Source organism: Carassius auratus, chromosome 15, assembly GCF_003368295.1.
Source record: "Carassius auratus strain Wakin chromosome 15, ASM336829v1, whole genome shotgun sequence".
NCBI lineage: Eukaryota > Metazoa > Chordata > Actinopteri > Cypriniformes > Cyprinidae > Carassius > Carassius auratus.
In genome coordinates this window covers 16,990,486-17,016,780 of record NC_039257.1, presented here as the reverse complement: position 1 = coordinate 17,016,780, position 26,295 = coordinate 16,990,486, and the positions used below count along the sequence as shown (strand labels likewise).

At 35.7% G+C, this 26,295-nt stretch overlaps 1 protein-coding gene across 4 annotated transcripts in view; it reads left to right on the top strand.

The window, feature by feature from the left end:
- prkd2 (protein kinase D2) overlaps nucleotides 1–26,195 on the top strand; it is a 36,411-nt gene extending 10,216 nt beyond the window's left edge. For 3 of the 4 annotated variants that reach the window (XM_026282718.1, XM_026282717.1, XM_026282715.1), the window contains 17 exons: nucleotides 11,176–11,314; nucleotides 13,428–13,559; nucleotides 13,728–13,924; nucleotides 14,265–14,448; nucleotides 15,234–15,311; nucleotides 15,463–15,625; nucleotides 16,774–16,885; nucleotides 18,154–18,231; nucleotides 19,387–19,699; nucleotides 20,190–20,242; nucleotides 20,335–20,407; nucleotides 21,623–21,729; nucleotides 21,945–22,106; nucleotides 22,800–22,898; nucleotides 23,066–23,333; nucleotides 23,619–23,704; nucleotides 24,261–26,195. In XM_026282718.1, the coding sequence (XP_026138503.1) occupies nucleotides 11,176–11,314; nucleotides 13,428–13,559; nucleotides 13,728–13,924; nucleotides 14,265–14,448; nucleotides 15,234–15,311; nucleotides 15,463–15,625; nucleotides 16,774–16,885; nucleotides 18,154–18,231; nucleotides 19,387–19,699; nucleotides 20,190–20,242; nucleotides 20,335–20,407; nucleotides 21,623–21,729; nucleotides 21,945–22,106; nucleotides 22,800–22,898; nucleotides 23,066–23,333; nucleotides 23,619–23,704; nucleotides 24,261–24,485 (2,469 nt within the window). In that variant the 3' untranslated portion in view covers nucleotides 24,486–26,195. The remainder of the gene's footprint in view (nucleotides 1–11,175; nucleotides 11,315–13,427; nucleotides 13,560–13,727; nucleotides 13,925–14,264; nucleotides 14,449–15,233; nucleotides 15,312–15,462; nucleotides 15,626–16,773; nucleotides 16,886–18,153; nucleotides 18,232–19,386; nucleotides 19,700–20,189; nucleotides 20,243–20,334; nucleotides 20,408–21,622; nucleotides 21,730–21,944; nucleotides 22,107–22,799; nucleotides 22,899–23,065; nucleotides 23,334–23,618; nucleotides 23,705–24,260) is intronic. The other variant, XM_026282716.1, reaches the window with a different exon arrangement.
- Nucleotides 26,196–26,295: the final 100 nt, after the last annotated feature.

Sequence of the window (26,295 nt, the reverse complement as noted above, 5' to 3'; positions counted from 1 at the left end):
GAATTCACATTCACTCGTCACTCAGGTTGTTTGGCCGTGTCTCTCCGCAAAAAAAAAAAAAAAAAAAAAAACCTTGGCATTTCTGATATGTTTCTCAGCTTGCAGGTTCAATGACATCACATGACCTAAAAATAACCCATCTAGCTAAAGGCATGTGTTCTATCACGTACAAACACAATGGCCCGTGAAATTCCCGCGCTGCTGTGCCAAGTAATTGTTGGACGCTAATGAGAGTAGAGCGCTGCCATCTTGACGCCGCAATTGCCATAGCACCATTTCATTTAACGTCAATATCTGCCAAAACCCCTGGGAAGATTTTGTTTTAGCTGGTAACATTTCAATTATTCAAAGGTGTTGACGGTGGAAGGCTTAAGAAGTTGAAGAGTCTCGTCTCAAACATTATTACCTTTTATCATGTTATTTGTATTGTTGTTTTAAAGAGGAGCCTTTTTACTATTTCTCTTCCAAGGGCTGTTCGCAACATTGTTAAAAGATTTGCATGCATGACCTCCACTTCCTACAAACAATAAGCCACAGTCCTGTTTCTTTCATTCATTTAACTTCATAGCATCACAACGAAACAAATGTTGATGAGAGAACTGGTTTTGAAAGGGTTATCTTTGTGAAATGGTAAGTGTATAAGCTGTACTGATTGGAAACAAAACCAATATGTTGCCAAGAATCAGGCATTGTTCCTAATATCATATTCAATCCGGTCTGCAATTTTACACAATAATCTCCTTTTGCTTCATACATACCCCTGTGAAAAAGTAGCCTACACTTTAGTATTTATATAAGTGTGTGTTTGTGTCTATTGTATTGTATTGTATTGTATTTGGACTCTAAATTGCATGCTAATTTATTATTATATTATATTATATTATATTATATTATATTATATTATATTATATTATATTATTATATTATATTATATTATATTATATTATATTATATTATATTATATTATATTATATTATATTATATTATATTATATTATATTATATTATATTATATTTAGTTCTGTCAAAAATTAATCACATTAATTGCGATTAATCACATCCAAAATAAAACATTTTGTTTACATAATATATGTGTGTATACTGTGTATATTTATTATGTATAATATGTAAATACAAACACATAGATGTGAATATTCATTTACGAAAAATATGTTGTGTTCATATATTAAATATATTTATGTATAAAGTACTATATCAGAATATAAATGTATTCATGTAAATATTTGTGAAATATATACTGGATGTGTGTGTATTTATATATACATAATAAATGTACACAGAAGACATATATATATATATATATATATATATATATATATATATATATATATATATATATATATATATATATTATGTAAATAAAAAACTTATTTTGGATGCGATTAATCACTATTAACTGTTTGACAGCACTAACTGTTTTTTATTATATTATATTATATTATATTATTTTATATTATAATATATTATATTATATCTTTTTAATTGACTTAAGTAGAATTTAAGTGCAACGTTATATGTAATTTCATAATTACTTTTATTGTCTTAGTTGTGTACTGCCAAATTCTCTAACATTAATTTCTATTGAAACGTGTATGTAATTTATTTGAATGTATATTTTAATTACAAATCTGTAATGATATTGCAATTCACTAATTTTAAAATCAACTTAAAATGTAAATTCAACTAAATATTATTGACAGGTCACTTATTAGAGTTTTTTTTTTTTTTTTTTTTTAGTAATTTTTCACTTTTCAAATTTCTGTGCATTAAACTTATGTCACAAACCTCATTTACAAAGGGGATGGAGATGGACAAAAGTATGATTCTTGTCTCATTTAAGCTCTGTCTGTGTTAAGTTTCCGGCTAGAATGTGTGACATGTCTGAACAACGGATGCCGTACTCATTGGTGTGAATCTCAGAACCACTTTTTTTTTTTTTCTCTCTCTCTGTCAGTGAACACAAGCTGATACATTATAGAATATCACAAGATCTGGGTCAGTAATTGAGATGTCATCTACCTTTCTTGTTTATTTGCTTTGTATTGCTCGACTGTAGTAATGATTACTCTTTAGCAATTATTTTGTCATCTGAATAGCTCATATAAGCGCTCACAGCTTCTGGCATGATTCAGTGGTTGAGTCTGTGTTACATCTGATCAATGATGTCTGTGTTAAAGCATATTCAGGCCTTGTGTTTGTAAAGAGCTCAGGCCTTTGTTTTTGTTAATTGATAGACTAAAAGATAGTACTGACAAAAAGGCTGGTTGAACATCTCATAACAGATTTAATAACTTCCATTTAATCAGCTTGTGGCATTTGAAGCTGCATGTTCAAAGTACAGTTATCTACGTCCTTCAGAAAAATTCAAACCGCACAATCAAAAGAGAACATCTTGCTTTACGAGCTGTAATGCCTCTTTCAAATTTCACAGTTTCACATTTGACTTCAGTACTGTTTTTAGGGCCGTGTGAACTCATTTTCAAATAAAACAGCAGTGCTGGGCACGAAAAGCCACATAAACTGTGTATTGTAAACTCTATACGTATATGAAAGGAAATGGTGGTGATGATTAAAAGCGGAACTTGCATCTATTAGTTCATGTTTCGCTCTTCTCTTTTGCTATTTTGGAGGCAGATTCTCTTGCTATCACACGGTTTTCTCTCAGTTTGGCGACCATGTAGTTTTAATTTGTTTAATTTTAATTTTTTTGACACAGCCACACCTTTTCTTTCACCTTCTGTGATGTAGAGGGGCTCAACTTGGGGTCACAACCCCAGAGATGGACAGTACATTTTGCTGTGCAATTTTTACTGATTTTAATATAGTAAATGCAAGAATAACTTGTTATATTATTAGTAATAATATAAAAAGTTATTCCTGCATTTACTTTTATTAAAATCAGTAAACACTGCACAGCAAAATATACTATCAGATCAGTGAAACAATCTTTAACAAATCTAAAACAAGGGCTAATCCACACACTTTTTTATATGTTAAAGTATACAAAAATAGATCACTGTTATTTTAAATGTGTGTATATATATATATATATATATATATATATATATATATATATATATATATATATATATATATATATATGTATATGTTAGGGCTGGTAATTTAACACGTTAATTAGATTAATTATGGAGAAAAATAACACATTAAAATTACAACTTACTGCGTGATGGAGCCTAGAAAATGTCCCTAAAATTCAAGATACACTACAGCAAATGTGATACTCATCTTATACAACAGTTCATTAAGAAGTTGATATTGTGTTGTTTTAGATACAATGTTGTCTGTTTGGTCAATTTTGGCGAACCAGAAGATAAAGACAAAGCAGAAATGTTCATCACCGAGCAACCCTCAGCGGCATTTCATTTCTTACCACCACCTACTGGCAGTTTTAGTTGATTATTTAGAGAATCATTTCATTAAAGAAATAATTTCATATGTTCATAGTAATAATAATAAAATGAAGAAAATATTTTATTAAAGTTATAGTTCAGCCGAACAAAAATCACAATTCTGTCATCATTTGCTCACATGGTCCAAAAGAGTAGACTATGTCTAATACATTTTATCAGACAAAATATTTCTTGCTGAACCTACTTTTTGTAATGCCTGTTTGATGCTTTACACAACAATGACTTTAAATTATCTTTTGGGAGTAATTTCTGGCCTAGTGATTATAGAGTTTGACTCCTAACCCTAGGTTTGTGGGTTCGAGTCTCGGGCTGGCAATACCACGACTGAGGTGCCCTTGAGCAAGGCACCGAACCCCCAACTGCTCCCCGGGCGCCGCAGCATAAATGACTGCTCCCTGCTCCGGGTGTGTGTTCACAGTGTGTGTGTTCACGGTGTGTGTGTGTGCACTTTGGATGGGTTAAATGCAGAGCATGAATTGACTGTATGTCATTCACATCACTTTTTTATTAATTTGATTAATTAATCACCACATTATGTAATTAATTAGATAAACAATTTGAATCGCTTACCAGCCCTAATATATATATATATATATATATATATATATATATATATATATATATATATATATATATATATATATATATATATATATATAGCTTCCCTTGCACTTAATATATTTTTTTAAATGTAAGCTACAATATAAATTTGGGATGGGTTCTAGAATAAAACCATCTTGAAAAAAACAGAAGATCAGCAAAGGCTAATGTGAATCATTCTTAATACAAAAGCATAAAATGCCAAAACAGTCTATTCCTATGTTGCCATGGCACTCTGGAGTCTCTTTGGTTTCATGCTGTCTCTAAACACTGTAAAGCAGGTCTTGGAGATCTGAAGTGGAGCAATGGGCATTTCCATTACAATTAGTTGATGTTTGGATAGCACACAAAGGGCAATTTAAGGAAAAAGTGACTTCTTGTTCCATTATTAAGGAGTTTGTTTGGTAAGAACAAGGCCTTGACGTGTGGGAATAATCACAGGCTGAAGTGGGTCATGTTGTTGCAACCATTCATTCCAAAACTGCTGTTGCCAAACTGTGTTCACATTCTCCTGCCATGGTCATGGACATGTGACAATAATCATATCACAGAATGAAGCCACAAAGTGGTTTAAAGGGGTCCGTAAATAAATGTGCTATGTGTATATGTGAGTGTGTGTCCATACTGATAGACAGATAGATCAAGAGATCGGCTGTGCAGTTTATGTGATACTACATTTTTATAAGAATAAGCTGTTGCCAGATCAATTTAAATCCCGGGAGCGCACTGAGGATCACCCTTTATTGGCACTTGATAGGTAACATCAGGAGGGAAAATAAAAATACTTGTCACACTTGGAAGTGCAAATAAATGTCACTCACCTTTATTGCTTTCGGTCAGTTCAGAGATTTCCAATATTGCATGTAAAGCAGGGCAATGGCTATTTAAAGCATGTTTTTTTTTTATGTCAGTGTACTCATGTCTGATGAGACAAGACCTAAGGTTAAAGTCCTGAAGGATGTTATGAAAGGTGCTTGTGTAGACTGCCACTGTGATGTTGAAGAGGAGAGGAGAGGAGAAGGGGGCAATGGTTTCCATAATTCATTGGAGTCATAATGGGCGCAGCCGCCTGCAACCATGCGAGAAACACGATCCTAGTCAACACAAAGCATCCTTAGAAACACTGCGCTGTCTCCAAGCAAAGCCCAGGGAATGGCAGATATGATTGCACCAGCGTCTATTGTTTGTGCCACTGCGCAAACATGCATAGGAACAATTGAGGATACATATGTAACAGAATGATTTGAGGCCGACAGTATGGTCTAAGGTTCATTTAATGTAAAATGTCTGGAAAAAACTTTTTGCTATCAGTTTAATTGACAAATAAAGTGAGCACTGGGTTTGTACAAAGTAGTAAGTAGCAAGCGCTTGTTGGAGCTAGTTTTAAAATGCAGGCTATTATAAGACTTTTATATTTAGTGTCTTGTTTTAAACCAACAACAAAAAATAATAATTTACATGTGTCTTTGATATAGAACATAGTTTGATATAGAAAACCAGTTTGCAAAAATGTTGCCCCTCAGACATGGTTTTCAAATGAGTGTGGTTTGTTTATATACCATGGGCAAACCTCTTCAATTCATTAAATTATTTTCATTATTTGTTAGGACATTTGATTGTTTTGCTGTCATTTTGGTCCCTTAACTTTAAAGGGGTGCTATTATGCTTTTTCACTTTTTCAGCTTTAGTTAGTCTGTAATGTTGCTTTTGGAGCATAAAAATAGATCTGCAAAATTACAAAGCTCAAAGTCCAGTACAAAAGGAGATATTTAACAGAAATCACTTTTAAAAAAACTAAGTGCTTGTCAATCACAACACACACTGGCCCAGCTAACCAATCACAGCACATTTCATAAGGCGAGCCTTCATTTGGAACTATTCAAGCTTTTCATGCCAGACTGGGGAGAGAGGTGTTGTTATAATGTAAAATATATTCAAAATATTGTAGTTTTCAAACAACCTAGTACGAGAGCCTATTCTAGTACACCCCCAAACATAATCAAGACCTTGTAAAAGAGCATAATAGGACCCCTTTAAATGCAAGCGTCCTGTGGCTGCTCTTTTTATTTATCAATTCCAGGGTCCTCAATATTTTGTCGACAACATACATAAAATCCATTCTCCATTCCAGTGCTCCCAACTACCATGGGATGTAAACTGACATTTGTAGACTTTATCATTTAGAAGAAAAGGGGTGGTGCCTTTTCAAAAGGTACTAATATACACAATTTAGGTGCTAAAATGTAACTTTAAGGTATTTACATACCCCCTTTAGGGATAAATAAGGGACAATAGTGTACCTTTTGAAAGCGTACTGCGCTAGTGACAGCTTTTGTACATTTTTGGATTTAAGTACATTAACCTTGCTTAAGTTCAAATACAGTAATTGTACAGCACTTTTGTTTTAAAGTGCTTATTGGTGCATCCCCTTACTTTCATCCAATCAGATCAGAGCTTGTCGTATTTGTATATAAAATGCATACGGCTGTAATTGAACAATCTGAGGCAATGGATAAACAGTTTTATGCAATAGTTATATAAAAGAAGATAAATAGCAGTTTGACTCATAAGCCATTAAAGCAGCTCCATTAATTGCAGACAGATTCTGAACAGACTTTGCCCAGTTTAGCAAGCGCCTGAAGCCACTGTATGACTGTTTTCGCCTGAGGCCGCCTGCTGCTGTCAAGCATGTTTAGAGGTTGGTTAGATGTTGTGGTAGCAGGCCGGGTGTGGACTATAATCTTTGGCAGCAGCTCAAACCTCTGGAAATAGAGAAGATGGAGGGTTGTTGACTTTCTTGTGGAAGCTTCAGGGAGAGGGAGGGAATATTTTGAGCGGAAGGCCACAGACCAGGGTCTGTCTCTTCCGTTGGATGAGGTGGAGGTTAGCCACATGTGGTCTGAAATGAACACATGGGAATCCTTAGGCGGTGGGAAAACAGGAACTGGGTGGAAAGGTGTTGTTTTGGGTATGGAGTAATTCTCTATATTCTTTCTCATTCCTTTAGTCTCAGTTTGTCTCTTCCTGTTGTCTCTCTGATGTCGTGCCTGGGTTTTGTGTTCTCACACTCCTCGCTGTCGCACTATTAATGGTTTTCCATGCTCGTATCACAACATCAGCATGATTTCTTTAAAACAAGCAGCTTTAGAATATTAAACATGAAAAAAGTCACCTTCAGTTAGAATTACAACTTCAATTTCTACTGGAAAGCCGCTTTCCAGTCTGTGTACACCTTTACTTGCGTCTAAATTCGATAAACCAGAATGAACCATGAGAGGATTTTCACATTAAATGTGTGGGAGTTACAAAGCCAAACCTAGTACATACTGTACCTATTATGTACCCATAATGAAACCACCATGGCCGAAAGGTCAAAAGGTGTTCCAGAACGTTTGCAAGCCGTTTCAAACTACCAAAATGAATGGCAAGCAAACTTTGTTCTTGGCATGAGTTTGTCTGAAATTACATCCCACCCATTTGTTATTTTATTCCCAGATAAGTTTTGGCCAGAATTACAATATTGCTGAAAATATCCAGGTTTTGGCTTTATTATACTTGCTGAAGGTAGTGATCGAAAATTAGCTTGACCACTAACTTGCAGGCATTGCACATATTTGACCAATCATGACGTGTGAGAAGACGGGATCTACAGAGAATGGTCAAAGTGATGCAAATACACATAGTGTACATAGGTTTCTAAAGTCTGGAGACCTTAATTACTTTGGCTCAGGCGTGTTTAATTAGGGGTCCAGATACACAGTGGCCCTCCAGGAACTGGATTTTACACCCCTGCTCTAAATGAACTTGCTTTGAAGTTTATTTTGTTCTAAATAACATTTCTCCAGTGCCACTCGCACGCAAACACAGACAGAAGACGAGGGGCAAGAGTCAGGTTCGGTATGCTAGTTGTGATGGCTTCCAGCTCACTGAGTTGTATGACATGCGTTGAATGGCTCATTATAAAGTATTCAGGAGATCTGCTTCGCTGATAAGCCCCTATGCATTTGAATGACATTATCAAGCCTATGTCCTACACTACTTTGACCTGCTGTATGGGGCGGCTATATCTTTTTTCATCCTTGTTGTTCTGTCATCCATTACATGTAACACTGCACCTTTGTCATGCTATTGATTGTGCCCAGCTTTCTCATTTGAAACTTGCTCCAAGTTGGCTTGTTCAGGTAGCTAATCTTCTCATGCCAGGTAGTTGTTCGGTGCCAAGTGGGATTTCACAGTGATTGGCAGACAACGGCTGTAATGCAGAAGTGCTCGGGTATCACACCCGACTGGATCTCAGGGTTATATCACAGCACGGTTACAGCTGTCAGCTCAAAATGAAAAGCAACCAAGCAAATCCACCACACTAGCGTTCATGCTAATTAGCGCAAATGGGTTCTGCGCAACACTGCGTCGGAATCCCCCTGCTAGATCTTCATCAAAGAGCTGCTCCACTGCATCTTCTGCTGCCCTACATGGCTGGTGATTAAAAGGCGTTGGATATAAATTATTTTTTGTTGGTTTGTAACATTGCCATTTGGTTTTAAAAATGCACCAGGCCTTAAAGGGATCACGGCATAGAGTTTTCATCCTTTTATTTATCTTGAGGGCCAATGCTAATATTTATCAAGGTTTTATTCCATAAAGAACATAGGAATAATGCGATATTACATGAGCTAATTGCTAATGTACCTTTAAAGTCTCCTAGTAAACTTCATCTTTGAATGTAAAATGAGTTGGAAAGTTTAACACATGGGCTATGGGTTTTCTGTTGGATTCAGTAAAGTTTGTACACTGCAGGATAGTTTTTCTTACTTAGGGCTCTATCATACACCCTGCGCAAGGTGCGGCGCTAGTGGTTTTGCTAGTTTCAGCCCATCACAGTTCTCATTTTCCCATCCTGTGCCGCATTGTTTAAATAGCAAATGCATTTGCACCCATTTGTGTGCCCATGGGCGTGCTGTTCTAAAACTGAGATGTGTTCAGGCACATTATTGGTGCGCTGCTATTTTGAAGAACTGAAAATGGACTGCACCATAAATCAACTTAAACCTATTTGTGAGTTATTTTTTTGTTATTTAAAGAGCGTGTTAGGAAAAAAAATAATAATAATTGCCCCTGGGCGGGTCCACAATGTGCGTTCACCTTGCTTATTACACACAGTGATGCGCAGCAGCACACAGACATGTCAAATATATATATAAAAAAGGATCACAGTTTAAAATAATATTATTGTTTAGGCTACATAAGTATAAAAATTTCATACATTTCATAATGGATAGTCATTGCATGAGCAGATCTCCTCTGCTCTCTGGAGACGTGTTAGGTCTGTGCGCCTTATAATTCCGCTATTTAAATAGCGAATCCGCCATGGCGCAAGCGTAACTCACTCTTAAAGGGAATGGGAGGTGAGACTCTGATTGGTTTATTGCACGTTATGCCCCAAAACACACCCATTACTCATTAAGAGAATATACATTTTTCCCATCGATATACTAGAAAAAGTTGCTTCAGAAATATTGATCAAAATTTTTATACTTTTGTAAAAAAACAAAAACAAAATAACAACAAAAAAAAAAGCTGCCAATGGGGTAAGAAAAAGAATCTACATTTAAATGGAAAACAATATTGTTTTTCTTGCCCCATTGGCAGATATTTTTCTTTGTTTTAAACAAGATTTTATGTTTCCTGAAAAAAAAAATATATATATTGTGGGGTTTTTTCTTAAGTCATTTTCGTTTTTAAGTTATCGTGATTTAAGAATTTTGAGATAATTGTACTTTAAGACAAAAAAACAAACAAACAAACAAACAAACAAACAAGAAAATACTAAACAAGAGAACACACACACACACACGCGCACACACACACACACACACACACACACACACACACATATATATATATATATATATATATATATATATATATATATATATATAATATTATTATTATTATTATTATTATTATTATTATTTGAGACTTTTGTTCAATATCAGCCTCTTTTCAAAGCCAGAAGACACTGTAACATAAAATATATTTTGAATATACATTTGACCCAAAAATGAAAATTATAATTTACTGTTATCAATGTAATTTCAAACATGTATAACTTTCTTTCTTCTGTGGAATATAAGAAGGTAAAATGAATTTCATTGGGATGCAAATAAAATGGGGCCCCTTTGATGTTCATTGTATAGAGTAAAAAAAAAAAAAATCAAACTATCTTATTTTATGTTCCTCAGAAGAAAGAAAGCCATACGAGTTTTGGAACAACAAGTGTGTAAGTAAACTATGACAGAATCTTCATTTCTGGACAAAATTGATCAGTAAAATGTTTAATGGCCACATTACTTTAGCAAAACTTTCCTATATCTGTTATTGTTGGTTATATACATACTGGAATAAGATCCATTACAGTTCTTCTCATGTTTTTAAATGATTGTATATGTCCTACTACCTCCATATTTCTTCATCTTGACTGACGGAGCGACCCAATTTCATGAATACTGAATAGGCATTGTTGTTGTAAAAGTGGGCTGTTGTGTGCATTAATCTGACATTAAAAAGTTTCCCCACATATTTTCAGTAAATGGTTGTTTTGGACACGAGAAGTTTCTGGTAATGAAACCTACGTAATGTTTTGAACTTTCTATAAATCCTTCCTATAAATGAAATGTATAAAACCTCATAAAACCGCTCAGAAGTCTTACAGCAGCAGTGCTACGAAAATTAAAAGCTCTTCTGTGCAACAACAGGAAATCTTCAAAATGCAGCTGGCAGAAGCAAAGAACACCCGCGCCCCACCTTGACGTGCAACACTTGCACAAATAAGAGAGGAGTTCCCTGGTGGGTACACCTGCAAAAGTGTCACCATCAGAGACCCTTGAAGATGGTTCTCAATTAACATGATGACCGTCGATCTAAGTAGCTCATCTCAAATTTCGGATTCTCCATGTTTGTCCAAAAAAATCTATGAAGGATGTGGTTGTTATGAGCTGCTGCAATGTGGTGAAGGTTGTTAACAACAGGAAAAGAGAAATATCATATTAACAGAGTGTAGTGGATATGTAAATGGGTTATAAATGAGGCTAATCAATGCTTCTTTCTCTCGTTGTTTTGTCCAGTTTCCTGAATGTGGCTTTTATGGGATCTATGACAAGATCATCCTCTTCAAGCATGACACCAGCAGCAGTAACATCCTGCAGCTGGTCAAGGCTGTGTCCGACATCCAGGAGGGGGACCTAGTGGAAGTGGTTTTGTCCGGTGAGTTGATTTAGCTCAAAATGTGTTTAACCCCACCATTTGCCTCACAGGTCTTTCTAAGTGTTCAGCATTGTCCTGTTGCATGAATTCTTCAGATATTAAAAGCAGAGAATGTGTCCTATCAGTTATATGCATAGCTTCTGCATTCTAAGTCGTGCATTCGACAATGACACACACAAACCAGGATGAAGACAAGAAAGCCGACTCTGAAAGCAAATTGGATGCTAAAAGAAAAGAGGAAGTCAATTAGAACTATAGGAAAAACAAAGGGCATGGAGTAATCAAGAGTTTGGAAACTTTGGAAATTTGACACAGAATTACAGAAGCTACACAGCAAGATGCAAAACTCTGATCAGCACTAAAAATAGAAAGGCAAGATTCTTCACAAATATGAGCCAGTAGAGTTTTGGAACCGAGTTGATGGACCGATGAGACAAAGATGAACCTTTATCTAAATGATTGGAAAGCAAAAGTGTGGAGAAAAGAGGGAACCGCAATTGATGCTAAGCATACAACCTCATCTGTGAAGTTTGGTGAAGGTGGTGTCATGGCATGGGCATTCATGACTGTCTCTGGAACAGGACCTCTTCATTTTAATGATGACTTAATGTATGATGGCAGTAGCAGAATTAATTGAGAAGGGTACAAAATCATCTTAGCTACCAATATTCAAGAAAATGGCACCAAACTCATTAGAAAGCACTTCATATTGGATCAGCACAATGATCCAAACACCCTGCCAGTTCAGTCAAGGACTTTATCAGGGCAAAGAAATGTAAAATCTTAGATTGCCTAAATCAATCTCCAGATTTAAATTCCATTGAACATTAATTTCACCAGCTGAAGAAGAGACTAAATACAGAAACTCCCCTAAACAATCAACAGTTGGAGTTGGCTCCATTAAAGGCTGGGTAAAAGCATATCAAAGCATAAGACCAAGAGTCTGGTGATGTCTATGAGTTGCAGACTCACTGCTCTGATTGCGTGCAAGGGATCTTCCACTTAATATTAGCTTTTAATCTTTTACATCTGCCTTAAATTCAACTGTTCCAATACTTATGCTCACATCAAATAGTGGGATGAACTCTGAAAGTGGTGTCCTTTTTATTTGGTAAAACATGTCTGTGTTGAAAGACCTAATAATAAAATGTGACATTCTGTAGTTTTGTTGCATATTCATCTTTTAATCATATTTGCAAATGTCTTGACTCCACAGCAGAGAAAGCAATTTTGTCTTTACTGTTCCAGTACTAATGGAGGGCACTGTGTCTAAAATGTCAAAAACACAAAATAAACGAACGAAACCTTAATGAGTGAAAAATGAAACTGATATTTAATCTGTATGATATAAATAATACTAAAATATCACCATTATAAGTCTGGGAAAATGATAATTTCCCCAAATTTGTCCTCATTTAATTTGATTTTTTTTAAATGAAATTTGACCAGAGTCAGATATAAATAGATTTAGTTTTGGGGAAATTTACCCATAATACATAGAGATTTCCAAGATAGCACTGGAACATAAATCCACATTTTATATTATTGTATTGACTTATTGAAGCACTGAAGTGATATAAATCAACAGTATATGACACAAAAATAATTTTCTGAAAGATGACACACTTTTTAAAATAATAAAATGCTATAATGTCAATAACTAACTAACTCTCATTTGGTAAATTTTAACATTTCCATGTGAATTTGCAAAATTTGCAAAAAAACAGACCAGAAAGTACAGTAAAAGTACGCTTTGTAGTAGAAAAATTACAGTAAAAGTTAACAGAGCCCTTTAAGCCTTATATATATATATATATATATATATATATATATATATATATATATATATATATATATGTATGTATTGTTCAATTAAAAAAAGAAAACAGATATGTTGAAAATGGAGTTTTCAAACTTTTAAATAATGCAAATGCAACTCTATTGACCATATTGGTGTATTGTGTTGTGTTTCCTTTAATTTATCAATATATTTGGTCATAAAATGTCTAATTTACCTCCATAAAACCTGCAGAAATTCTAAACAGGGTTTGAATGACATTTGAGCAGTTAGCACTGATGTCTCCTTTTTGTGATTTTGCTTTGTATTCTGCAGCTGCTGCTACATCCGAGGACTTCCAGATTCGTCCTCATGCATTAAACGTGCACTCGTATCGCGCACCGGCCTTCTGCGATCACTGTGGCGAGATGCTTTTCGGCCTGGTGCGTCAAGGACTCAAATGCGATGGTGGGGACTCCATCTTTCTCAATTTATATTCCTTATACTGCACTTGTTTTCATTCAATCATAGATAGAGTTGTTGTGAGTTTGCATGCAACTACGTTTATTTTCCATGTCCCAGCTATCCCCATCTATGTGTTTCAACTTTTTGCCATTTCACTATCCCTCCCTGCAGGTTGTGGACTGAATTACCACAAGCGCTGTGCTTTTAGCATTCCTAATAACTGCAGCGGGGCGAGGAAGCGGCGGCTGTCCACCACGTCCCTCACCAGCAGTCAGTCTCTGCGTCTGTCCACCGCAGAGTCCCTCAGTAGTCTCAACAGCAGTGTGACATCTGAAGACGCCAGTCTCATCCGATCGCACACCCAAATGGTACAGCACACATTTAATTCCATGTTTAACATATTTGAATTGAGAAACATACTGTATGTTCCTCAGTAAAACCAACAGCTTTCGAGGGGGCCGATTAAAAAGTGAATACATGTAAAAATTGTACATCTTGATTTTGAATTGTAAATACTGTAACAAATGTATTGCTCATTTACTTAATATTATTCAATTCATTACTTAATGTAACTTAACTAATAAACCTTATCGTAACTATATTTTATAATAATGTACATAGATTTTTACTGTAACTTTAACATAATGGAATATTAATGTTTAATTAAAAAAAATATCATATCATATAAAGATGTTGATTTGTCTCCAGCCCCGTACCCCTAGTGAGGCCAGGCGCTTTTACACCGGGCGGCCCGTCCAGCTGGACAAGATCCTCATGACTAAAGTGAAGGTCCCGCACACATTCGCCGTCCACTCGTACACGCGTCCCACCGTGTGCCAGTACTGCAAGAGACTGCTGAGAGGACTCTTCCGCCAGGGACTCCAGTGCAAAGGTCTGACAATCCTGCTCAAGAATCCGTCCTGATTTATAGATTAGTACTAGGAAATTTTATTCATTCATGTTGTATCAGTGAATTCCACATTTACCTGCATAAGGGAATGACAAGGTAATCGGATTGAGTATGTTGGAATGTTCGGCTGACTGGACATTTTATAGTCAAGTAAATAAATGCATGGACAAAATATTGATTAGAGTTTAAATTAAATATTGAGTTGAGATTATGTAATTATGTAGTTAATTATTTGTGAATCTCACTTTTACAATAACAGTAAAATTACACTTAATATGTACAGTTTTTTAATATTGAAAGTTTAAGAATATTGAGAAACGTAAATTATAAGTTGAAAATTCAGCTTTGTAATTTCACTTGTAATTGTTTTAATTGATAATTTTACTGTTTTTACAAATTTTACAAATAAATGCAGCGTTAATAAACATAAGATACTTTTAAGAGCATAAACGACTTTAAAGACTTACAAAAGCATAAAAAAAAGATTTTGAACAGTAATGTTGTTCGTAATGTAGAAAATAATTCTAGCAGCAAGACAAACATTAATAATAATCCAATAGAAAGTTACAATTATTAATTATTCAAAATAAGTGACCATTTTCTGTAGTCAAGTAGCGACTTATATGTATTCTACATGCTTATCAATTTACCTTAAAGTTTTATATTAAAACCTATATTAATTTCTATAATATTATTATACTAATAATTATATTTGATATCATTTTTAATATGTGATTTTATGACACTTGTTGTTTTTCTTTTTTAAGACTGCAAGTTCAACTGCCACAAGCGATGTGCATACAAGGTCCCAAACGACTGCTTAGGGGAGTCTCTTGGTAATGAGTGTGAGAGAAACATTGTTGACATGATGGACATTAACACATTTGGAATATTTGCACTGTGTTTTCTGCTTCTGTGAACATGTCATTATTGTCCGTCACATCACGGTGCTTGAGTGTGAATTTTTGACTTCTTTCCCATGCGTCTGCCTCTCAGATATATTAAGTCCAAGCACAGACGTGGAAGTGCCGATGGACTACAGTAATGAGTATTCTGACACTGATAAGTCATCTCTGATGGATGACTCAGATGAGGCCTGCAGTATCCCCGGGTCTTTCTCCCCAGACAGCAACCAGCATGGAGCCAGTGGAGACCAAAGGTAGTGAGACAACAATATTTCAGACACAGAAAAAATGAAGGCAGGGTCACCGTAATTGGAAATGGGAAATAATAATAATAATAATAATAATAATAATAATAATAATAATAGAGGTTTATGCAACTCGGACTCATTTGGAAATATGTGACTGTCTACGTTTCTGCATAAAAAAAAAAACTAGTTGCATAACATAACTAGCTCCATATTTATGGCTTTTCATGACATGGTAAACTTGCTTGGTAGCTCACCTGGTAGAGTGTAGAACTTGCGATATGGAGCACTCTGGTATGAATCTGGTGAAAAAAGAGATACAACAATCAACAAAAGAGATAAAAGCCTTGCATAGGGAAGCTAGAATGGCATGTTTGCTTCAGCAAATGTGTTTTTATCTTATATTTGCTTTTGTTAATACTATAAATTATGTTAGGGCTGCTTTTAAAAAACGATTCAGTGCCACTCACCAGACATTTCATTTCTGAAATACCGTGATATGTTCAAAAAGCAACGTAATAACTAAGAAAATTAAACGCACTATTTAGCATCACTCACAGCACATTTTACCCAAAACTGCTATGAAACATCCTACAAGAAGCATAATGTTATTTTGCAACTATTTTGTACCCATAGGCATGTTCTTTTTATGACACTGTGCTGTATATAAACCCGCCTCTGCAATGGACAAAAAGAGAAATTACTTGATGAGTACTTACTGTGGACATGTCATCTGAAAAGTCCAGTGCGATATGTATATTTGGATTAACTATTTCAGATTTTGAGTCATGAGTCATGTATTTCCAGTGAGCCTGGGATGGTGTTATTGCTTATCATATACATCAAAATTACAAATGCACAAGCCCTTCACATCAAGTGTGAAAATTCAATTTACGACCATGCATTCACATATTACAGGTCAGTTTGTCTTTGCAAAAAAAAGAAAAGAAAAAAGAAAACACTGACCGATAAAATATTAGCTTTTCGCAAACTAATCACAATTCATGTTGTTTTGGTGCATCTTTCATTGTACGAGTAGCTTTTATTCAGCATACAGTTGCCTGCATACCTCTATGTCTGCAAAACACCTGGATTCTCTTATAAGATCTCATGATTTATGGTGTGTGTGTGTGTGTGTGTGTGTGATATTTCCCCAGTGCTAATATTCCTCTGATGAGAGTAGTGCAGTCGATCAGGCAGACCACACGTCGCTCTAGCACAGCCATCAAGGAGGGCTGGATGGTGCACTACAGTAACAAGGACACACTGGTACTTCCTCTGACCTGAAAGAATTTACCCACAAATGAATATTCTGACCTCATTTGCTAACTCTCATGTCGTTTCAAACCTAAATGACTTTTTTCCTTTGGAACTGAAGTGGGGATCCTTTGAAGAGCATCTTACATTTACTAATAAATCTTCCAAACGGCTTTAGGATACTTAGATTACTCCAAAAGACCACCAAATCAATTTAAAATGTATTAAATTCTTCAATATTTAGTTTATTTTCATTTAGTTTCATTGATAAAATATTTTAATATGATATATATAAAACACACACACACACACACACACACACACACACAGTGGGTAGCTATATATATACAATACTGTATTATTTTATGACATTTATCTGGCATTTTTAAAGATATCTACTTAAATTTTTATTTTTAAATTGATAATTAATTACCTATTTACTTAAAGTGACACTTGTCATATGTTTATCTATTTGCAAACCCTTATTAACAATGACCTTATTTTAATGTTATGTATTTAATAATTTAATATCTACATATTTATTTAATGGTTATTTAATAGTAATATAGTGCAGTCGTCGTATGGACCACTTTAATGTATTTATTTATTAATTTAATCATTTAGGTGCCGTGAGTCTTAAAACACTCAGTTTCATTATATGGAAAATAGTGATAAGGATTTTCTTCAAAAGAATTGTTTTCTACAGAATTTGAATGATATAAGGATAAATCATGAGTAAATGAAGTCATTTATTTATTTATTTGCGTGAACTATTCTTTTAACACAGCCAGAGTTTTCTGTCTAGTCTTTACACTATCCTTACCTCACTTTCAAACACCTTATTGATATTTCTTAATGTGTTCTGCATCAATCTGCACACTTGCACTATAATATCAGCAACTCTTCAGCTTTTAAATCACAGGCTATTCTGAGCTTCCCCTGCAGGAGCGGGTATTGATTTGTAGGAATGAATAGCGGTAAATGTCACTCATAGTATTTCTACAAAGAATGGGGGAAAATTGGCTGAGGCATTTTCTGAACATTGATATATTGACCTGTTCTCGGCCTCCTGTAAAACTTCAGATTTTCTGTGCAGCTTTTTACTCTGCTTTAACCTTTTCTTTCTAACTTTCCTCTTGGTTTTTCTCTTGCGTCCTCTTCTTCTCTTCAGCTCTGTTTGCCCTTCACTTTCTTCCTCCTGTCTGTTGGGGTCAATCTGACCCCAGCACCAACTCCTTGTTGAGTTATGACCTCTGACCTCTCACCCCACCCTCCAACAGAGGAAGAAACACTACTGGCGCCTGGACTGCAAATGCATCATCCTATTTCAAAATGACACCACCAACAAATACTACAAGGTAGAATCTCTCTTTCTTTTGTGTTTTAATGATTGTGTTTGTTATGAAAGCATGTTTCCCCCAATGCATGAAAAAAAGAAGGTAATTATAACCTTTTATCTGACAATTCAGACTTTTATTCTCTCAATTCCGTTTATATCTCACAATTACGACTTTTTCTTGCAGTTCCGAGAATTGCAAGATATGAATTCAGAATTGTGAGATATATATATATATATATATATATATATATATATATATATATATATATATATATATATATATATATATATATTTATATATATATATTATTCCATGTTGGAAACAGAAAAACAATTCTGAGGATGTAAACTTGGAATTGCAAGAACAAACGGTAGAATTCTCATTTTATATCTCATAATTCGGAGTTAATGACTTGCAATTCTGAATTTTTTCGTGCAATTTTGAGAAATGAATTTACACAATTTTTTTTTTATTCCATGGTGTAAAAGAAATTCGGAAACTTGGAATTTTAAAAGGATAAAAGTTTGTCTTTCAGTTCTGAGTTTATATCTTGCAACTCTTGATTCTTTTGTCACAATTGCAAAAGGCAAAATTATGAGATTTTGAATTTTTCTCAGAATTGTAAAAAGAAAAGTCAAAGTCATGGCATATAAACAGTACAATTGTGACTTTTTCTCAGAACTTCAAGAAAAAAAGTAATAATTGAGAAATTTACACTCAGAATTCTAACTTTTCTTCTCGCAGTTCAGAGTTTATATCTCGCAATTCTGTTTTTTGTTTCTGCCACAGAATTAAAAAAATAAAAAAATAAATAAAAAGGTACCTTTTAAAAAGACTAGCTTCCCACCATTTCTAGATATTGTGAGCTAAACTGCACATGAAAAAGGAGTTAATGAGTGTGTGGACATGCCACATTACATTATGCATTATGTGTTCACAGCGACAGATGAAGCATGAATATTCTGTGTTCATGAAATAATGCATTATGAATGCTTTTCACAAGCTAGTTGGCCATTGGGGTGACATCACATGTAGAATTACCTGGTTTGATGTATAATCAGTTATTATCTCAACTCACACTGGCATTAACCCAGACCCCGCTTTTAAATTAACCTTGGCACCTATTGTCTGCATGACTGAGGGTCTAATTTGTCCCTTTGCCCGCCTCCACAGGAGATCCCGCTCTCAGAAATCCTTGAGGTCCGCCCGGCAGGGGATTTCTCTCTCGTCCCTCCTGGCACAAGTCCCCACTGCTTTGAGATCATGACGGGAACCATGATCTACTTTGTTGGTGAAGACCCCAACACCACCCCGTCCCTGTCATCCAGTGTGTCTGGTGTGCCTATCTCCATCAGCCCCAGCAGTGTTGCGCCCAATAGTGGGGTGGGACGAGAGTTCGCCAAGGGATGGGAGACTGCTATACGTCAAGCCCTCATGCCAGTCATCTTCCAAGACAACCCTCCAGCAGAAGGTCACACTCCTCACCGTAAGTGAGAGTAATTCTGGAAGAAAAGTGTGATTCTGCATACATAAGCATAATCATTTAATAATAACAAATCATTTGTTTATGTGTAGAATTTAGTTAGACTTGATGATGCTACGATATGATATGATGATGTCATTTTCTTAATTTGGACTATTAAAAAATACATGAATGAATTTCATTGTATAATGTGTGTGTATATATATATATATATATATATATATATATATATATATATACACACACACACAAACACACAGTATATATACAGTATAAATTTTAATTTTTACAACTTTTTTATAAATAGATAGTTCATATCAGCCAGTTTCATATCAACATAAAGAAGTTATTTCATAATTATTATATATTATATACTATTAGTAGTTATTATAATTTTAAAATCCGTATTTGTCATTGTCCTTTATACAGTATGAGTATAACACTAAGATTATGAAGTGTGACTAATATGGTTATGAATCTGATTCATTTTCAGGGCAGGCATCAGTAAGCATCTCAGTGTCTAACAGTCAGATTCAGGAGAACGTGGTGAGTAAACTTTAAAGATGCCATGCATCACATAGTCTGATGATTATTATAATGATTAAGATCATAATAAACAATGATGATGTACCCAACAGGACATTGGAATGGTGTACCAAATCTTTGCGGATGAGGTTCTGGGCTCTGGACAATTTGGTGTGGTTTATGGAGGTATGTCTATGACTGAAAACCAAGTTTCTAAACATTTGCAAGAGCATTGCTATGGGGTTGCTAAGGTGTTCTTGGTGGTTGCCAGGCTGTTCTGGATGGTTGTTAGGTGTTTTTTAACTGGACCATGTAAACAGAGTAAATGCACCCTTAAAATGTTATGATACTAGATTGAAGTCCAATTTGGGACAAGTTACACTCTTAAAAATAAAGGTTCTTATTGGCATTGATGAAAAACTTTAACATCCATGCAATCTTTAGGGAAAATTATATTTTTTATAAGAATGCAAATATTATCTGAATGATATTGGAATTGGCCGATAATGGCTTAAAATGTGACTATAAGGATTGGCCCGTTATGATAAATTATGCCAATATGCCTTTCTTTTAAGATGAATAACTCACATGTGATCAGGGTTTGCTAGCGATAAGATCATCAAATCATGAGTATGCGGTGATTTAAAGGTCAGAAGTCGCAAAGGTCACAAATATTGCACTTGTAAATGAATCACTTACTGTATATATAGGCTATACAGATTTATTCATTAATATATATATATATATATATATATATATATATATATATACATGAAATTAAATTCAATGAGCTTTAAAAAAAATTAGACAAAATTATTTTTTTTACTACTCTTTTACTTTTTGCTTTTTAAATCTTCAAATAATTTAAATGTTTCCACATCTGAGAAATGAATGCAAGTGATTGATTTGCAGTTTCCAGTGTTGTCTCATTGTAAAATTATTGCTAATTTAATAAAAATAAAAATTGGCAAAAAAAAAAAAAAATAAAATCACTACAATGAACAATTTTACTTGTAATCTCTGCACAGAAGAGACTTCATGTCATTTCCAAATAAAAGGACATTTATCGGTATTGGAATCAGCTATCAGCCAGGATGAGTTGAAAAATATCGGCATATTAGATATCGGCAAAATCCTATATTGTGCATCCCTTTTAGATTAAAATGTTCATGTTTTTGGAGGAACCAAAAATGTTTCTTCTATGGCATCACTGCAAAAATCCACTTTTTAATCTTATAATTAATGTTTTTTGTTTGTTTGTTTAGTTTAAACAATAAAAACGGAATTCGTATTCATAACCCTTGTCATAAGTATATGCAATAGCAGACAACATTAATGATATGCAAGAATGGACATTTGCAAATGATCTCACATATACAATCATTTCCTCAACCCTCACAGGAAAACACAGGAAAACTGGCCGGGATGTAGCCGTGAAGGTGATCGACAAGCTCCGGTTCCCCACCAAGCAGGAGAGCCAGCTGAGGAATGAAGTGGCCATATTGCAGGTGACCAGCAGGGAGCGATAGAGAATCAATGATTCATGAGTGGCTAATGAATGCCATTGTACTGACCGAACGATAATGAACACATGTAACACAATTAAACCAGCTCTGTGCCTGCTGATTGTGAGGACACCTAACATAAGGTCATGAATGCCAATAAGCAACAACGTGACTTACCCACCCACATTTCTTTATCCTGTCCTTTCATCCTCTCTCAGAGCCTGCGACACTTGGGTATAGTGAACCTCGAATGCATGTTTGAGACGCCAGAGAAGGTGTTTGTGGTGATGGAGAAACTTCATGGTGACATGCTCGAGATGATCCTGTCCAGTGAGAAAGGAAGACTTCCTGAGCGACTCACCAAGTTCCTGATCACGCAGGTCAGCGCTGCGTTTAGAGCTTAAAATTGGCTTCTCAGAGTTTAAAGGCTGTTTGCACCATAGACATACGGTTATCACAGTCCTTCTAAAGGCCAGTTCACACCAATAGGGATAGCTATAATCGCCATTAACTACAACTATAATGATAATTATATACATATCCTGTTAAGTATTATAGCCGCATGCAACATTTTAGCATTTTTTCATCTGCTGCTTTAAAGGGGTCATGAACTACCTTTTTTGTTATTTCATACTGTTCTCTGAGATCCACTTATGCAATCAAGGGTTTTTCATCAAAACAATTAGAAGATTTAGAATTAATAAACTATTTTCTGTCCTGTTTTGAACTCCAAAATAATATTTAATGTAAGTAACGGTATATGAATATTCAATTCACTGTTATTGTAAAGTGTGGCAGATAACTATATTAGCATTGTGTTGTGTTTGTCATTAGCAAACGGCAGTTTTGACATTTGTTTTATTTATTTATTCTAAAGAATGTTGTTTTGTCTTCAAGCGCTTTAAAAAGCCAGGTAGATTCTGATTAGCTGACTAATATATATATTATATTAATATATATATATATATATATATATATATATATATATATATATATAGTAATCATTGTTGGTGTGAAAGGGCCTTTACAGACATTATTTTGAACCGGTATCTTCTCTTTCACTCCCTCTCTAGATTTTGGCTGCTCTGAGACACCTTCACTTCAAAAACATAGTGCACTGTGACCTCAAGCCTGAGAATGTGCTGTTAGCATCAGCTGATCCTTTCCCACAGGTCAGAAATTTCCCCAAAAACACAACTTGAACACATCCTGATATAGAGGCATGGATGGGAAACCAATTACTGCTTTTTTTTCTATTGCATAATGGAAGGTCATACTTCTCCTTTTTCCACTTGGTTGACTCTTAACACTTCTTCCCACCCCCGTGGGATGTTCACAGGTGAAACTTTGTGACTTTGGTTTTGCTCGCATCATCGGAGAGAAGTCTTTCCGCCGCTCGGTTGTCGGCACGCCGGCTTATTTGGCCCCCGAGGTCCTGCTGAACCAGGGTTACAATCGCTCTCTGGACATGTGGTCTGTAGGTGTGATCATGTATGTTAGTCTGAGTGGAACGTTCCCTTTCAACGAGGATGAAGACATCAATGATCAGATCCACAACGCCGCCTTCATGTACCCACCCAACCCATGGAAACAGATCTCTCCTGAAGGTAACACAGTCAAATGACACCGAATTAAAGTCGCTGATGTACAATAAAATGTCAGATTAAATTGAGATTAGTAGTATATGAAAAGTTAAAAGAGCTGAATAGAGAACACTTTGTGTGGCTCTTCCTGGACATTTACTTCATAATAACAAAAGGAAATCCGATGCATTAAAAGCAGGCTGGTCGTTGAGTCGCTCCATCCACCTTTGATTTTCTGTCTCCTGCTGTAAATCCTTTAGCTTCAATCAATGCAGATTTTGTTTGTGTGATCTCTCCGTTTCTCCATAGCTATCGACCTCATCAATAACCTGCTGCAAGTGAAGATGAGAAAACGCTACAGTGTAGACAAGAGTCTCAGCCATACCTATCTACAGGTAATGCTAATGTCAGGCTCATGCTATTAATGGCTCTTTCCATTATTAGGGTGCCACATGTGGCAAAAAAATATTATATATATATATATATATATATATATATATGTGTGTGTGTGTGTGTGTGTGTGTGTGTGTGTGTGTGTAGGTGTATGATGGTGAGTGTGCATTATAATAATTTCAACTTCTATTACTATTAAACATATCATTTTTGAATTAAATGAGACCGAGGCAAGAAAGATCATCTAGATAATCTAAGGATAAGGTTATTATATTAAAATGAAGAAAAAAAATTGAAATAGGTCTGTAATTACATTAAAAGCTCTACATGAGAGAAGAAAAAAGGACAAATGTGGAAAAACAACCCCTGAGATGACAAATGTAAAAGAGAGTTTTATGTTTGACCAGCAAATTACATTAAGGGCAAATAAGCTCCTTAAGTGAAGCGCTTTTAGACACCGCAAACAAAATCTGAATCATCATTAGCTGTGGCGTCCTTCTGTCTCTATCATCTCCTTACTTGCTCTGTCTCCCCCACCACCCTTGTCTGCTCTTTCAGGATTACCAGGCCTGGTTGGACCTCCGAGCGCTGGAGTCAAAGCTCGGGGAGCGCTACATAACCCACGAGAGCGATGACAGCCGCTGGCAGCAGTACGCTCGTGACCACACGCTGCCCTACCCTGCTCACCTGGTGCCCCCGCCACCTGCGTCCGACGACGACGAGCTGGAGGGTGCAGAGGACGCGGACATGCAGGGGCTGACAGAGCGTGTTAGCATCCTTTGAAGAAGAAACTGAGGCAGGGGACGAGAGGAATGAAGAGTACCTGCCCAAGTCTAGCGATTTTTAGTGCACCACAAGCATAGGATGGAGGTAGTCCTCTGTATAAAGAAAAAAAGAATAAAAAAAGAGTAGCTTTGGGTGTCTTTGGCAGGCCGTCTGAACTCTGACCTCCTTGGACCGCCAGGACTGCTGCAGATTTGTTTCTGGGATGAAGACTGGGAAGAACTATCATGGATTCCAATATGTAAACACGAAGTCAAACGGATCAATGTAGGCATGTGCAAAACATATTTTTTTCAAAATGGGCTGGTTTTGGGTTTGTCTCCCCCAGCTAGACGTCTTTCTTAAGGTACGGTCACATTTACCAGTACTCTGCGTATTTTCACAGGCAAAACCCAGTCAGTTCAATGGAAATACGTGCTCTCTTTAATTTAATGTCTGGACCAAATATTTCCTTATTTAGATTTCGCAATTGGTTCAGGTCGGTCACACGCATTCGCCACATTTACCAACAGAAAGCGGCTTGGTTTGAAAGTGAATTCTGTGTGAATGGAGCTTCATAAATTGCTTAAATATTGACGATAGGCTTTCCCCCCATGAAATTTAAGTAATGTGACCGTAACTTTAGGGGACAAAATAGAAGAGAACCTTCCAAAAGGTTTCGAGAAATGGTCTTAAAATGTTGCATATTTGCAGCGTCTTAAAAACTCACAGAACATTCAAAAAACAGTGCAAGATGTGACACAATGGCCAGGAACGTTCTTCTGAGTGTGTCTTTCCTGACAATGGTGCTTTGACAGTGATGAATAAACTATGTTTTACGAGTTTTAATGGTTGAAACCGTCTAAAGGAATGGCCGAAATCCAGTCATTTCAATATGCAATCAAGAGTTTGGTGCGAAGTTGTCCCTCAAGAAGATTGCATTCATGTTCGTGTGAATTTGCCGCATTGATCAACCGAAAGTTGGAAACGTCTTCTGTGTGAACAGTGCTTCGTGCATGCACAATAGACCTTTTTAGCCCACAAAATGTTACCCAAATTTCACCAGTGTGACCCATCCCTAGTTTGTTGTTCACAACAGATTGACGCCAACAAGCTGATTGATAATCTCCAGGTCACCAGAAATGTATTAGTCATGATACAGATGGAAAGTTAAAAAAAAAAAAAGTATCTATTAAGCTGGACTTTTTTTCTTTGTTTGTGCTTCGTAGTGACACCACCTTTAGTTTCAGATCCACTTTTTTACGTATTACTGAGAATCTTTTTGCGAAATAACCTGGAAGACATCCAAGAGTCTGGTGTTTTCCAGTATCATCATCGGTTTTCCCTCCATTGGGGAAGACGGCTTCACTTTTGAGAATGGATGTTATCTCATGAAGACTAATATGCAGGCTGCCCCTCGGCCTTATCATCATACAAAATGAGTGCACAAAGACTTCCAAGACTGTTCTGAGATCAGCCCGCTGTTAGCAACCGGCTGATCTTTGCTAGCACTAGCTGTACTGGACGTGTCTTCTTATTCCTAACTGACCCTAGACCTGAGCATTAGGCTGCATGTCACTGAGAATTAGGTTTGCTTGAAACTTATTGCTATGAAGGACTGTTTTGTACACATGTAACCTTAGAAATCCTGATGTAGTTTGTGGAAGGTGATGTTGGAGCATTTCCAACAGGTATAATAAACATGGTGATGCATAAATCGGTTGAAATGAATCTTCTTGAGTCGTGAGGTTTGAGTCAAGTTGATTTTTTTTTTTCTTTTTCATCCTCTTTTCCTGATCGATTCTCTAGCAGAGAGAATGAAAAACATAGA